The following is a 16,234-nucleotide window of genomic DNA, read 5'->3' on the forward strand; positions in this document are numbered from 1 at the left end:
GCATCCACCAGAGAGGCAGTATCATGTGCAGGACATCCTAGCATCCACCAGAGAGGCAGTATCATGTGTTCTTTTTAGTGCTAGGACTAAAGGCATACTCCACCACTGCCCAGCTCAGGATATTTCCTCTCTAATAAGACTGAAGAGCTGGTCTGGCAAGATGGCTCAGCAGGCAAGGGTGCTAGCCTGCGAAGACCTGGAAACCTAAGATTGATTCCCAGAACTCATGGAGGAGAAAACTCACACCTTGAGATTATACAACCCCCTCCCCTGAAACAGAACAAAAAGGACCAAGATGTCATCTTTTGATGTTCATCTTTTGCTGCCCCTTAGGAAGGTGAAGCTGTTGAAGTGGATGAGGAGACGGCAGCTGTCCTGAAGAACTCGCGTTTTGCTCACGATTTTCTCTTCTTGCCCGTCAAAGCCTTGATGCCAGCTCCCCAGGGCTGTTCTGAATTAGAAACAAAGGTTCGTTTGTTCCTATTTCAATCAGGTCCCTTGAAATAGCAAACTGCAGACTCTATTAAGACAGCAGTTGACCACTGCAACCCCTTTCTAGAATATTTGTATAGATGGATGATTTGATTTTGTTTTGTAAATTATTTTAAAGATTTAGTTTTGCTTTATGTGTATGGGTGCTTTGCCCAAATGCCTGTCTGTGTACTGTCTGCAGTGCCCACAGAAGCCAGACTCCCCTGGAGCTCAAGTTCTAGATGGTTGGTGGGTGCTGTGAGGGTGCTGGGAATCAAACCCTGGAAGAGCAGCCAGTGCCATCTCTCAAACCCCTAAATTCTTTTTCTCCCTAATTTCTAACAACATGCCAATAGTAGTAACCTTTGAGTTTTTTGAATATCTGTGGATTAACTGAAGGGATCTATGGGCCTCTTACCACTGTGTTTATGTATATACTTTCTTGGGAAACTACCTGTTGCTTTGATCAAGTTTTGAAAACGGGGATTGGGGATTTAGCTCAGGGGTAAAGTGTTTGCCTAGCAAGTGCAAGGCTCTGGGGTCCATCCTCAACTCCGGGGGTAGGGGGTGAAAAAAGGGGAATATCAAAAGCAAGCTTTTAAAAGAGCCCCAGATACAAAACAGGTTAAGAGTTGCCACAAAAAAGCCTTACATGTTGGACTCAGTACCACACACCCATAATTCTAGTGACTAAGCATGACCGGGGGGAGCAGTACTCGAATCCAGGAGTTCAAGACCAATGTGGGCAATAAAGCAGGACCTTGTCTCAAAACAAATCCTGACCCCAGGTGAACATTTCAAAGCACCTGTTTCCTTTTGGCAATCACCAAAGCTAAGATAAAATTAATATACTTCTTATTAATTTAACCATTTAAAATGTAAAAGGATTTTTAAAATGATTATTTTATTTCTATGAGTGTTTTGTCTACACATATGTCTACACCACATTTGTGCTTGGTCCCTTCAGAGGCTAGAAGAGGGCATCCGATTTTGCCAGCAAACACCTTTACCTGCTGAGCTATGTGTCAGCTCCGCATTGTAAGCATTTAGAAATGTATAACTCAGTGGCACTTGGCTTAATTAATATTTTTAAAGTCCTGGCTAATTTTACTATAAGATGGTTTAAATACTCAAGAAATGTTGGGGCTGGAGAGATGGCTCAGCAGTTAAGAGCACTGACTGCTCTTCCAGAGGTTCTGAGTTCAATTTCCAGCAACCACATGGTGGTTCACAACCATCTGGATCTAGTGCCCTTTTCTGGTGTGTCTGAAGACAGCTGCAGTGTACTCATATAAATAAAATAAATACATAATTTTTAATTTTTTTTTTTTTTTTGGTTTTTCGAGACAGGGTTTCTCTCTGTAACTCCGGCTGTCCTGGTACTCACTATGTAGACCAGGCTGGCCTCGAACTCGGAAATCCGCCTGCCTCCGCCTCCCAAGTGCTAGGATTAAAGGCGTGCGCCACCACCGCCCGGCTCATAATTTTTTAAAAAAAGAAATGTTGGCTCTTGGGATGGAGAGATAGAGCAGGTGTTCAGTTTTGCTCTTCCAGAGGGACTTCCTGGTTCAGTTCTCAGAACCCACATGGCAAGTAACAGCTCTATAAAACCAGATCCGGGGTAGCTGATGATTTGTTTTGGCCTCCGTGTCTGAAGCAAAACACACACATAACTCAATATGTAGACCAGGTTGGCTTTGTCTTGTACTGGGATTAAAAGGCGAAGGACACCATTTTCGGTCATGTCCCTAGCTTGTAAAGAACCACTCTGTCGTCCACAGTCTTTGTACCACTTTGTATCCCTAATACTGTCACCAGAACACAGTAGTCCTGTTGCTGGTCACCACACATACTAAGAGCAGGGACAGAATGGAATCTCTAAGCTGTGCTTACACAGAAAGCAGGTGATCCGGGGTGGCTGAGGACCAATACTCTAAAACCTGCCTTCTCCTATCTACAGCCTTCAAGTTTTAGCGGATCGGGGGAGACAAGGGCCATCAGTCCCCAGTGCGTTCTTGCCCGTCTCTCAAGTGGCTAGCCTTGTCCCTGGGATCTATGATGTCACTGCGTCTGTCCTTATCTCTCACCCTCTCCCCTTGTTCTCTGAACATCTGGAACATCTTGTCTAGTTAGTGTCTCCTGTTATCGTCTTGGTCTCCCCTCCAGGGCCATCTGGCCTAGGGAGGTAACTTGAACAAACAAGCCAGTAACACCGTGTTGACACTAAGCTAGCAAGAACATGTCCATGCAGGCTCTCCTTCATTATACAAGGTACAAATGTGCCCTCGGAATCGTCGTCATCAGTTGCTCCTGTCCCACTGTGAGTGACGACTCCTGTAAGTCTGTCCTGATGAGCGACAGCTTTCTGCTGTGTTGTGCAGTTAGCACGAATTCTCCTCAGTGTCGGGGTGTTCCAGAGTAAAGCTGTGCACACTAGTTCATACCCCGTGCACCAGCAGTCAGCGTGCTAAGCAAGATTTCCAATAAAGGAAGACTAGGAGGACTTCCCTGAGGCTAGAAGGTTCTGGAACCAGATGCCAGAAAGTTAGAAACTGACGAAACTGCCCTCCATTTCATCACCTCAGAGATGATTTTATGAACCACCTTAACCTTTAGTTAGGTCTGTTTTATTAGTTTCTTTTTTAATGTTAGCTTTTATTTTTTCAGTTTTATTTTATGCGTGTGAGTGTTTTGCCTGTATGGATATATATATGCCACATATGTACCTGGGGCCTGCGAAGGTCAGAAGGAATCTGGTCCCCTGGAATAGAAGTCACAGATGGTTGTGAGCTACCCACCATACATGAGCCTAGATGGGGAAGTTGTAGGGTTTTGATCTGCATCTTTCTGTCTATCCCTGTAGATGTGTGGATGTGTGACACACACCTTTTTTTTTTCCTTTTGAGACAGACTTTATGTTGCCCAGATTGAAATGAACCCCTGATCATCCTCTCTCTACCTCCCACATTCTACCCACGTTGCTGGCTTCAAATGGTTAGGGGGAGGAGGGAGCCCCAAGGACTAACAGGAGAGAAGTCCAGGAAGCAGCCGCATGGTCTGGTCCATGCCCATGCGTGTGCACATGTGCTTGCTTAGGAGCTCGCGTCCCACAGTGTGCAGACTGACCACATCTTTCCTGCAGCACTTTCCTCCTCCCTTCTCATGCCAGCCCACTGCCTGGAAATTTAAAGCATCCACGAAAAAAAATGTGTATAGCCATATACGAGAGAGAAGCCAGAACTGTCTAAAAGCGTTTGGGGACTCTAGCATTCGGAATATGAATCTGTAGAAGCCTGAGTGATGAACCATTTTCTCGTAGAAGAAGCTTACGCGTCCTGTTTTTCCATACCACAGAGCCTGCAACATTTCATTCCAAATATCAGCTAGCCGCAGTTTTACTTCCTTTATTAAATATCATCGTTTCTCCAGTGTTTGGAAATGCTACCTTGTATCGTATCTAATTTTTTTAAGCAACAGTAGTTTATTTCATTTTTATTTATTTTATGTGTACAGGTCGAGGTCGATGAACAATTTGTTGGTATTAGCTCATTCACCCTTTTCAGGATTTTTCTTTTTGTTTGTCTTTCTTTTTTTTTAGGACAGGTTTTCAGGCCCTGGCTGACCTGAAACTTGTTTTGTAGACCAGGCTGGCCTCAAACTCAGAGATCTGCCTGCCTCTGCCTCCTGGGTGCTGGGACTAATGATGTGCGCCACCACCGCCACCCAGCCTTCTTCTCAGGATTTTATAATTGTTCTCCCAGGTGCCCTTTACCCTGGTCTCAGAAATGATCTTTCTCTAAAAGTTTTCACTTTGTTGCTTGTACTTGATTGTAGTTTATACAGTGAGCATACATGGATATACTGGTAAACCTTGTAGAATTTCTCCCTCCCAGACTTTAAGAGAGTCAAGTTTATTAGAGACCTGCTGTAAGAGCACCCCATCCTCATGCCTGAGGACTGCTTTGAGGTGCTGAGGGAGACACAGACAGATCCAGGTCTGCACACAGTGTGGATGGACTTGCTGACGGATCCAGGTCTGCACACAGTGTAGACGGACTTGCTGACGGATGCGCAATGCTAGGTTGCAGCAATACTGGTTGGAAAGAGGAGCGTGTATGTGGAGCAAACCGTATTTATTCTAGCTGGAATGTGTCTGTTTATCTCAGAGATTTGTCAGGCTGCTGCCGCATTCCTGGGACTGGCTCTGCAGTGCTGTGCTCAGTACTGCTCTGACGGTCCTTACCTGCAGTGCTGTGCTCAGTACTACTCTGACGGTCCTTACCTGCAGTGCTGTGCTCAGTACTGCTCTGATGGTCCTTACCTGCAGTGCTGTGCTCAGTACTGCTCTGACGGTCCTTACCTGCAGTGCTGTGCTCAGTACTACTCTGACGGTCCTTACCTGCAGTGCTGTGCTCAGTACTGCTCTGACGGTCCTTACCTGCTATCATTTGTTGGAAAATGGCAGGAAATGCTGATGCTTAGGAGTGCTTTTGGAATAACAACCATGGTAGTTGCAGCTGAAGATGGCTGCAGTCATAACAAGGTCAATGTTTTTGAGTCAGACTGTCCTAGAACTCACTACGTGGACCAAGCTGTCCTCGAACTCACAGGGATCTGCCTGACTCTGCCCCTCCACCACTGGGATTAGAGTGTGCTATCCCAATTTTCTCCAAGACCAATCTTTTTTTTTTTTTTTTTTTGAGAAAGAGAGGGTGCTGGGGAGCAAGCTATCACAACCATTCTGGGAATGAATGGTCTTTTTTCTTAAAGCCATTCTTTTGCCAGCATTCCTTACGATTCTTCCTGTCTTATGTGCCTTCCTCTGCCACAGCACAGCATGATCCTGCAGAGGGTTTTAGCACTGTGCTGGCAGCACTGTGAGGCCATTTGCTCAACTTGTAAAGAGTGTCCACAGCAACAGTAGAGGCGCCGTATGAGCATGAGGAGAGGCAGGACAGCCATATGAGTGTGAGGAGAGGCAGGACAGCCGTATGAGTGTGAGGAGAGGCAGGACAGCCGTATGAGCATGAGGAGAGGCAGGACAGCCATATGAGTGTGAGGAGAGGCAGGACAGCCATATGAGCGTGAGGAGAGGCAGGACAGCCATATGAGCGTGAGGAGAGGCAGGACAGCCATATGAGCATGAGGAGAGGCAGGACAGCCATATGAGTGTGAGGAGAGGCAGGACAGCCATATGAGTGTGAGGAGAGGCAGGACAGCCATATGAGTGTGAGGAGAGGCAGGACAGCCATATGAGTGTGAGGAGAGGCAGGACAGCCATATGAGTGTGAGGAGAGGCAGGACAGCCATATGAGTGTGAGGAGAGGCAGGACAGCCATATGAGTGTGAGGAGAGGCAGGACAGCCATATGAGTGTGAGGAGAGGCAGGACAATTACAGAGGCCATAGCAACCCACCGTTCCTGTTAAGTCCCCAGAACAAGACTGACAAGTTAGCATATCTCCTTCAAAGGAGAAGAAACTGACCAGGCATTTATTTAGGTTTGCTAAGAGCCCCACTTCTAGGATACACAGACACACACACAGACTCACACACATATGCACACACACAGACACACAGACACACAGACATACAGATAAACATATATACGGACACACACACAGACACAGACATACAGATACACACACACACACACACAGACATACAGATACACACAGACACACACACAGTCACACACACAGACACACATACACACAGACATACAGATACACACAGACACACACAGACACAGACACACACAGACATACAGATATACACAGACACACACACAGACACAGACACATACACAGTCACACACACACACAGACATACACACACACACACACACGCACACACACATACACAGACACACACACACAGGCAGGCACACACACACACACAGACACACACACACGCACACACACATACTTCACATGTACCCCAATCCAGCCAAAAACCAAATGTAACTTTGACTTTTTTTAAATCTTATTTTTAATAATGGTTTTAAATGCTTGAACCTCTCTTTTAGTCTACCACCCATTAGAGGTAGTGGGAAAGCAAGGATATGGGGGAAGTAGACCTGTTTAGAAAGGTCTTTTGGAGCAATTTTCATCTGTGTTGTTTGGAAACCAGCAGTTTAGTTTATAGGTTAGTAGTGGCAGCTTGATCTACTTGTAAATATTTTATGGATATACTAGTAGTCTAGTTTGGTAGCAATAGTGGTGAAATGACCTAGTAGAGACAGTCAGGCCTCAGCCTCGGCATAATTCAGCAGGAGGGACGTCTGGAGCTTTTGTTGTGTCTCTCTCAGAGAAGCAAAGATCAGCGAAGATGCAAGACCCAGAAGCGCCGCGTAGTTAGCTCTGTAAGCAAGCCTGGCTCAGCCTCTGTCACTGTCCATCGAGTCCTGTTCATACCCTCCAGACATCATGTGTCTCCTGTGTGTCTGTCTGTGACGTCATTTGTCAAGCAGCCCGAGTCTGCCGAAGCAGCATGAGAGACTGTAGCACACCATCAGAAGATTTTTTTGGTGTGTTTTTCTCTATGGAGTCTCGACAAAGGTGGCTCAACTACACACTGTAAGGTGGACCAATACATGTGTGTTGTTAGCAAAGAACCTTTTGTCATGTGCCTTTTTATGTGTTTGCTTTAGCAGAACATTTTCTCTCTTGTGTCTGTTTTCTTTTTTATGAGCTTGCCTTAGTCTTCTGCCTGTGTCTACTCTAGGAAACTCTCCTTTACATGTTGGCCCCAGCAAAACATCATCTAACTGATTTTCTGTGAATCCTTGAGTTTTCATTTTATATCTCTCTTTCTGCTTGAGAGTTGTCCTTTTCTCTAACATTAACAATCTATATATAATAGAAATAATGATAAAAACCGTCACATTTTAATAAATGGCTTATGTACAATATAGTCAAATAATAGTCTGATAAAATAACTTAAATTTCTATCAATATACAATAGTTAAAGAAAAAACTGAAAATGTTATCAATATATAATAAAGAAAAAGACTTAAATTTTTATTAATACATATGATTAAACAAAAAACTTAAATCTCTATTAATATATGATAATTAAACACAAAAATTAAATTTTTATTAATATAGAGTAATTAAACAAAAATTTAGATATTTATTAATATACAGTAATTAAACAAAAACCTTAAATTTTTATTACTATAGAATAATTAAAGGTTAGTGAGATGGCTCAGTGGTTAAGAGCACTGGCTGCTCTTTCAAAGCTACTGAGTTCAAATCCCAGCAACCACATGGTGGCTCACAACCATCTGTAACGAGATCTGATGCCCTCTTCTGGTGTGTCTCAAGACAGCTACAGTGTACTTACCTATAGCAATAAATAAATCTTTTTAAAAAAAGAATAACTAAACAAAAAACCTTATATTTCTATCAATACAGAATGTAATAATTAAACAAAACAGCTTACCACCATATGATGATAACAACCATAACATATCAGGCCACCAACTGTGGTAGAGAAGGCACATACGATAGGAAGTCTCATAAGGAATGCTGGGTAAAGATTGGTTTTAGGAAAAAGACCACTGTGATGAATAGAAACCTTAATGGAAATTCCTAATAAATATCAGCTACAAGTCCATGGTCTAGTGGGACTACTGTGGACCAAGGTTGGAAGAGCTGGAGACACCTCATACTGTAGCAAGATGTAGCCAGTTCACCAGGTGGCACAGGCCACTGGAAACTACCGCATTGTCCCCTATCTCTGCGTTTACTTATTACTTGTTTTGAATTATTTTTAATTTTTCTTTTTGAAACAGAGGCTTGCCATGTAGCTCAGTCTAGTGTTGCCATTCTCCGGCCTCCACTCTGCCAGGTGCGAGGTTACAGGTCTGAGTTCTTGGATTTAATGCATACCATGAATGAATAGCAGGGCACCCTGTCTTCATATTAACTCTGTAGAATCTATGCACAGCTTGGGTGTGGATGGTCTCTGGGACAGGACTCCGAGCCCCCAAGCTGTCACAAGGATCAGAGATGGCAGCCAGAAGTATTCTAAATTATTCATGCTCTCCGGGGACTTCAGCTTAGCCAGCCGAGGTAAGCCTCATTATCTAATGAGCTGCTCTTTCTGTCCACACCACACCTGCTGCCTCCGGGTTCTGTGGCAGAGGAAAGTGTCACCCCTGACAGCCCTGGGAAGCTACGCTCTGGGTGCTGCCAGCCTGGCACAGGTTCTTAAGACCTTGCCGCTCTCCCTCAGAGGGAGAAGGACTTGGTGAAGCCAGTAGGTACTTGCCTTGCTTACCACCACGTGTGCTCTCCGTGCCCAGTCGTTGGTGCAGTTGATGGGCCTCACATGCCAGCAAACGTACCACCCAGAATTTTGTCCATCAGCCGCCCTGGTTTGAAGAAGCCACATGCTGCGTGTGGTAGGTTGGGCTGCAGCGCAGACACTTTGGCTTCACCATGGCCTGACTGCATGCCCCATGTTTCCCAGTGTAACTTAAACCCCATCCCACACTATACCCCATGGAGGGGAAGCAGCTCTGTGAGTAACTGGGCTCCATCCTTTCCACTGCCTAGAGATAGTGGGGGGTCTGCCCTCTGATGGCATTCTAGCAGGGCACTTTGCATGGCGACCAGCGAGGACTCCGTGTCCTCTCCACTTACGTGCAATGGTGTTGTACATGGTGTGATACTGATGTCTAAAGAACTCTATCCAGCTTCAGCCCCTTCCCGAGCCTAGGACAGGTACCTTTTGTTCTTGCCAGAGAGAGCCCAGTTCGTGCTATCTGTCTAGTTGCTTTAGCAAACCTGGTAGAGGGCTGCCTAGAATCTGCACCTTGACTCTCCCTACGCATGTCTGTATGTTGGTTACCATGTAGGAGGCTTGTGTTTCATCTCCTGCTCTGCCTGGAAACAACAAATGGGTCCTATCTGATCTGGCCACTCCTAGGAACCTCCTGGGTGGCCTGGAGCCTTGGATCTTGCTGGAGTTGATGACCTATCTCCTCTGTCAGAGGAGATAGCACCTTCGTTGTCCTGTGTTCCGAGGCTACAGCCCTCCTCTCTTCCCCGGTTATGATTAAGAGAATGGGAGCAGATAATATCCGCTTGGAATGGGGTCCGAAGTCACCGCTCTGTGACAGGTAGAGATTGAGTAGGCATTCCTGAGAAAGAATCAAATGAAGGCGAGGTGGACGGTTTCCTGAGTGTCACAGGATTGCCGAAGACAGAGAGAGCACAGAGCTAAGGGAGGGCATGCCTTTTTTCCTGATCCCTGGTAATGTAGTCACATCGGCACAAATGCTAGGTCTTACCGTATTTAGCGCCCTATAGTCCACCGCCACTCTCCAGGTTATGTGTGCCTCGTTGGAGGCAGTGTGGGCCAGGCAGTGCGGCCCGGGCCTCCTCTGACTCCTTCATTCACTCTCTACTCTCAGCACGTCAGCTCTGTCTTCTACTGCTCTCCGTCTAGGGGCAGAAGGGTGAACAGGGTCCCATTTGTTTCCTCTCATTAGCACCTTAGCTACCTGAATCTTTGTTTTTGTTTTGTTTTGTTTTGTTTTGTTTTTTTGAGACAGGGTTTCTCTGTATAGCCCCGGCTGTTCTGGAATTCACTCTGTAGACCAGGCTGGCCTCCAACTCAGAAATCCACCTGCCTCTGCCTCCCAAGTGCTGGGATTAAAGGCATGCGCCATCACCACCCGGCAGCTACCTGAATCTTGATACCAAACTCCCCCAGAGGAGTCTGCATACTTTCCCTAATAAAGTAGGCACCCCTTAGTACCCTGCAGGGTTGGGGAGTCTCCCAGGAGTCAGTACATTACTGACTACTCAGAAGACATTGCCCTATAAACGTCAGTCTGTCCCAAACCCTAGAGAACAGTACGGGCTGCCTAAGAGACGTGTCTCTGAGAACTAATTAAGCAGTCAGCTTCAAGTGAGGCTCGGTTCCCCTTCTAGAACCCTTCCTTCGAAGCATCTCCAGCTCCTCCCCTAGTCCCAGGAAGTTGGTAGATCCATCTTGCTTTGCCATTAATGCTAGCTCATAGAACTTCGAGTCTTCCTGGGAAATGTTCTTCCTCTTCTTCGGGCTCCAAGTCCTCCTCAAAGCCTTGCAAGACTCCAGCAGCCGTGTCCGTCTCTTCCACTGAGCCTTCTTGTTATCTTAACCGGATTTCCATTCCTTATCTCTGTCACTTTGATTTGCCCTGCTTCCCTATCAGACCTGGTGACAAATCACCCCCTGTCCAGGCTATCTTCATTCTGTCCCAAGTTAGCAATAGTAGTCTGACCCATATCAGAAACATGTGGTCAAGTGAGAAGAACGATCCTTTGCTCAAGGATTGTGGTTTTTTGACAGCTTGTTTTCTGTTCTGCCTGCAAACCTGTCTTCACTGGGTCCCCGAGACACTGGTGTAGGGGGTTTGTGGCTGCTCAGCTCTTGCAGCATCCTGGGCTTCCTGCTTTTCGGGGTGCTTTTGGCCTGGCAGGCTTCCCTCCCGCCCCCTAATTTGGTCACATCTCTCTCATGCCCAGGGTGATCCAGTCTGTAGTACAAAGATTTCTTTGGTTGTGGAGGGCGCTATACAGGTGCTGCTTAAGGGCCAGATGAGTTGGCACAATTCCTCATTTTCTCAGCGTTATTTCCCACCAGAGAAACGCCAATCCCTTCCTGTTCCAGGTTCTCACCTATCAGGCAGTGAGGCAGTGCCTGCAGGATCCACGGATTCTACAGCCAAGCAGTATCAAGGGGGTGGACAGCCGTTCCTCACTGGCAGCATGCTGTGCCTCTTCCCTGGATGCTTGGCTCCTATAGGTCAAGGAAGAAGCAAGGCGCATGGGCAAAACATCCCCAGCTTCCACCAGCAGCCTCAGTTTCTCTAGAAAGCCTCTCTTCCCAGTGTTCTAACCTTCTGCATCCCACTCTATGAAATAACACCCTGCATCCTTTCTTATCCTGCTTTTTGGTCTCCAGCCCACCCAAGCAAGTGAGATACACTTGGTATCTTGTTTCTCCGCTTTCGAAATAAGGTTAGAGGCTGCAGGAGAGGTAGAGGCACACCATCTCTTTCAAGTTGTAGTTCTTGGAGTCTTGTTTGCAGCCAGCTAGGCATCAGGAGGAAACAGCTGTGTGACCTAGAAACACAGCCTCGAGTTCTGGAGGCGAAGACACTTATCATTTTTATGGAAGGATTGGTGATAACCCCTGGTGTGCAGAGAGTGCGGGCGATTGTGTGCGCTCGTCCTCCGTCAGCTGCTGTCATGGTGGGCGGATGTTGCCAATTTGCTGCAAATTGGTTTATGAATGGCTTGAGACCTTCAATCTCCCCTTCTCCTTTTGTCCCTCTTCCTCTGTTTTCTTTTCTCCTCCTCCTCCTCTTCCCCCCTCCCATTCCTGGGGACTGAACTCATGATGCTGTGCATACAAGGTAAGCACACCCCGGTGGAGCTATGCCCCTAGCCCTCTTTGTCTTCTTTTAATCCTGTCAAGCCAAGTTTTGCTCTGACTCCTGGAACTGCATTATTGCTAGGTGTGGTGTCATGCACCTGAAGAGAGAGATGGAGGCAGGAGGATCAGGAGTCCCAGGTTGTCCTCAGCTACATGTTCAAGGCCAGCCTCAAGTACAGAAGACCCTGTATCACGTCAAGTCAGTCAGCCAGTTACATTGTTTAAATATGGCATCTTGGGAAGTGATGCAAGTGGGGCGTGCAGGGGTGTCTTGCAGCAGCCAAAAGTAATGGTGGTGATGACTTGATCGACAGATGGAATAATTTAGGGGCGCTGGGTTTTATGGGGGAGTCACTTGTTCAAGATGCTGTGTGGTCCTCACAGTGACCTTTGTGATACTCAAACCTACAGGTGGAGAAGCTGAGGTACAGGGAGCTGTGTGGTCCTCATCCAAAACCACATGACTGGACAGTGAACTAGAACTCACACGCTGCACCCCTGCATGACTGGACAGTGAAGTAGAACTCACACGCTGCACCCCTGCATGACTGGACAGTGAACTAGAACTCACACGCTGCACCCCTGCATGACTGGACAGTGAACTAGAACTCACACGCTGCACCCCTGCAAAGTGCTGCTTCAGGCTCCCTCCCCTTCCATCTCATCATCATCCTTCAGGACTAGAAATGCACATTTGGCGTGTGTGAGTGTGTATGCGTGTGCTTGTGTGATGTGTGTGCACATGCCTGTGTGTGCTCATGAAGAGACCACAGGTAAATGTCTGGTGTCTACTTCTACCACTCTCCATCCATTGTTTTTTTTTAATTTTTATTTCATGTGCATTGGTGTTTTGCTTGCACGTGTGTCTGTGTCAGGTCTTGGGGTAGTGGAGTTTTGAGCTGCCTTGTGGGTGCCAGGAATTGAACCCGGGTACTCTAGAAGAGCAGCCAGTGCTCTTAACCACTGAGCCAGCTCTCCAGCTTCAACTTTATTTGTCTGTTTGTTTTTGGTCAGGGTCACACAGAACTTGCAGCTCACCATTTCTCCTAGGCTGGATGACCAGTGAGCTCCGGGGATTCTCCTGTTTCTCCTGTCCCCGGTGCTGGAGTTCCAGGCGTGTGCAAGCATGTCAGGCTTTTGATGTAGATTCCGATAGCTGAACTCAGGCCCTCATACTTGTACCATGAGTACACACTGAGCCATCCTCTGGAGTGACGGCAGAGTCATCCAACCCAGGTTCCAGTCTGCTTGACTCAGAGTCCAGGTCTACAGTGACCTTTTGACATTAGGAAGGAGGAAATGGGCTAGACAGATAGCTCAGTAGTTAAGAGCATTTGCTTCTCTAGCAAAGGACCCAGGTTTAGTTCCCAGCACCCAAATGGCTGCTTACAACCATCTGTAACTCCAGTTCTGGGGGGATTCAACCTCCTCTTCCGACCTCCACAGGCACTGCACACCTGTGGCACCCAGACATTTATCCAAGAAAAACACTTGTACACGTAGAATAAAAATAAATAAATCTCTGAAGAAGAAAGGTAGGGACTGAGGGCCAGTGAGAGCATAGCCACCATTCAACCGCACTTTCAGTCTCTCAAATGTAGTGACCTTACAGGCTCCTGTTGGGACGTCCATCGGTGATAGCAGGATGTAAACTTCACAGTGTATCTCACCCTTAAGGTGACTTGTTCATGCCCTGGGTTTCCCGTCTTTGGCCCCAGTTGTCCCCTGGTCCACTGGTGCCACTGTAAGAAGCAGCTCATTTGGAGGTAAAAGGAGGAAAACTGAAGACAGCTGTTTCTCCAGAGGGAATTGTACTCTGTGCTCCAAGGTTAGGGTGACTGGTGATGGCCATCTCTAATCTGGACATCAGCAGACTTAACGTTCTTGTCTTATGCGCATATTTCTGGAGGGTAAGTCATAGGAAGGGATATTTTAGCATTTCAGGATTTTCATTCCAAAGGTAAAAGGCAACTTGCTCATGAGAATCTCATGGAGCAGAATCAGTTGGGTGAAATCGACTCCCCTGGCCCAGCAGAAGCTACTTTTAAGCAGGCTATGGTAGCTTCAGCACTTAAGAAACTGAGGCAGGGGCTGGCGAGATGGCTCAGCGGGTAAGAGCACTGACTGCCCTATCGAAGGTCGTGAGTTCAAATCCCAGCAACCACATGGTGGCTCACAGCCATCTGTAATGAGATCTGACTCCCTCTTCTGGTGCGTCTGAAGACAGCCTCAGTGTACTTACATAGAATAATAAATAAAGCTTTAAAAAAAAAAGAAAGAAAGAAAGAAAGAAAGAAAGAAAGAAAGAAAGAAAGAAAGAAAGGAAGAAACTGAGGCAGGAGGATCACCAAGAGTTCCAGGCCATTACAGTGTAAGACTATCTCAGAACAACAAAAAAAGCCACTTTTGGGCTGGAGGTCTAGTTCAGCTGTTAAAGTTCCCACCTGCATGCACAGAGCTTGGGTCTAGACCCCAGCGTAGCATAAATTGGGGTGGGTAGGTGGTGGGTTTATATGTATGTATGTGCGCATGTGTGTGTGTGTGTGTGTGTGTGTGTGTGTGTGTGTGTGTATCCTCAACACTCTCTTAGTAACATAGTGAGTTGGAGGCCAGCCTTGGGCTACATGGAACCCTGTCTCAAAAACAAACAAAAATTTGTCCCCCCTTTCTTGGATGGTCACCCTGGGAGAGCCATCATCTGATTCGAACTTCCAAAACATGGGGCCATCTTTTGTTCCTTAGCTTGTAGCCAAGGCAGGCTTCCAACTCACCATGCAGTCAAAGTTGATCTTAAGTCCAGATCCTTCTACCTCTACCGTTATATCGCTGGGGGTGGGGCGGGGGTAGATTTATGTGCCACGAGGCTTATTTTAAAAGGTCGTTTATATTCTAGAGTGGCGGTGCTCCTCCAAGGGTGGACAGGACTAACATTTTATCTCTCCTTGGTAAATCAGCCCGAATCACACAGAAATGTCAGCGTTTGGATGCTTCAGAACTGCTCTGAACTCTCATTCGGGTTTGCCTTTTGACAGGTTATAATCAAAGATCCATTCAAGCTTGCAGAGGAATCCGACAAGATGAAGCCCAGACATGCACCAGAAGGCGCTGGGGGCTGCTGTGGCAAAAGGAAAAGCTGCTAGATCTATGGCCAGCGCGGAGCCCACCGGGCATGAGAGGGTGGCTAAACAACAGTCACAAAGGCGTCTTAGCCTGCTCTTCATCAGTGCTCAGATCGTGAAAAGGTGGCAAAGCCACCACAATCTAGACCACTTCTAAGAATAAGAGTGATTTTTAGAGAGTGGAAACTTAAGGTCCACAGCAATTCGCCTGCTTTTCTATTTCACTATTTCAGAGTTTTGGTTCCACCTAGTGGTCAGAAGTAGAACTTGGCCGCCTAAGGTTTACTCAAAGGGCCAAAGCATGGACGTTGTGAGAATATCTTCATCCTGGCTTACACAGGACACCGCTGGTAGTCAACACTGTTACTCAGGCGCACTACTTACTACATTTATGCTAACCATGATGAAAGTTTGTCAACTCGAATTTGGTAGGAGTACTCTTTGGGTCTCTGTCTTCAAACTTTTTTTCCTATAATTGAATGAATAAGAAAACAAATGAAAATAAATTTGACTTCAGTTCATCCTGATAATGAATGTCTGTAGTTTGTATTTTTAAAAATATTTATTTATTTTTATATATATGAGCGTTCTGTCTTCACACACACTGAAGGAGGGAATCAGATCCCGTTACAGATGGTTGTAACCTATGTGAGTGTTGGAACTTGAACTCAGGACCTCTGGAAGAGCAGTCAGTGCTCTTAACCACTGAGCCATCTCTCCAGCCCCCGGTTATCTGCCTTAAGTGATGTTTTTGAAAAAAGGAGAGCTAAGCAATCCAAACAGGACTTCTCTCCCCTGTAAGGTGCTCTCATTATCGTTTAGGGAAATGCTGGGTTTGCTTCCAGGTCCCATACTAAAGAAGTTATGAGGATTAAAGGAAGGGCCAATGATAAGAAATTGAGGGACACAGGTCCTTATTAGTAGCTGATAAATCAGATTTAAACCCCGGGACCAGGGCACAGGCAAGCTGGTAGAATAGTTGCCTGGTATTCTACGCAGGAAGCTTGGGTTTGCTCTCCAACACCAGGTGAAACCAGGAGAGGCAGCACACACCTAAGGTCCCAGCACACACACATACCTAAGGTCCTAGCACACACACCTTAAATCCCAGCACACACACACCTAAGGTCCCAGCACACACACCTAAGGTCCCAGCACACACACTTAAGGTCCCAGCACACACACACCTAAGGTCCCAGCACACACACA

General features: G+C 46.5%; 1 protein-coding gene across 2 annotated transcripts in view; it reads left to right on the forward strand.

Moving 5' to 3' along the window:
- Positions 1–15,544, forward strand: part of As3mt (arsenite methyltransferase) — a 30,410-nt gene extending 14,866 nt beyond the window's left edge. For both annotated transcript variants that reach the window (XM_031384944.1, XM_031384945.1), the window contains 2 exons: positions 334–468; positions 14,939–15,544. In XM_031384944.1, coding sequence (XP_031240804.1) covers positions 334–468; positions 14,939–15,046 — 243 coding nt within the window. In that variant the 3' untranslated portion in view covers positions 15,047–15,544. The remainder of the gene's footprint in view (positions 1–333; positions 469–14,938) is intronic.
- The last annotated feature ends 690 nt before the right edge of the window (positions 15,545–16,234 follow it).

Source organism: Mastomys coucha, unplaced genomic scaffold (genome assembly GCF_008632895.1).
Source record: "Mastomys coucha isolate ucsf_1 unplaced genomic scaffold, UCSF_Mcou_1 pScaffold21, whole genome shotgun sequence".
In the NCBI taxonomy this organism is placed as follows: Eukaryota; Metazoa; Chordata; class Mammalia; order Rodentia; family Muridae; genus Mastomys; species Mastomys coucha.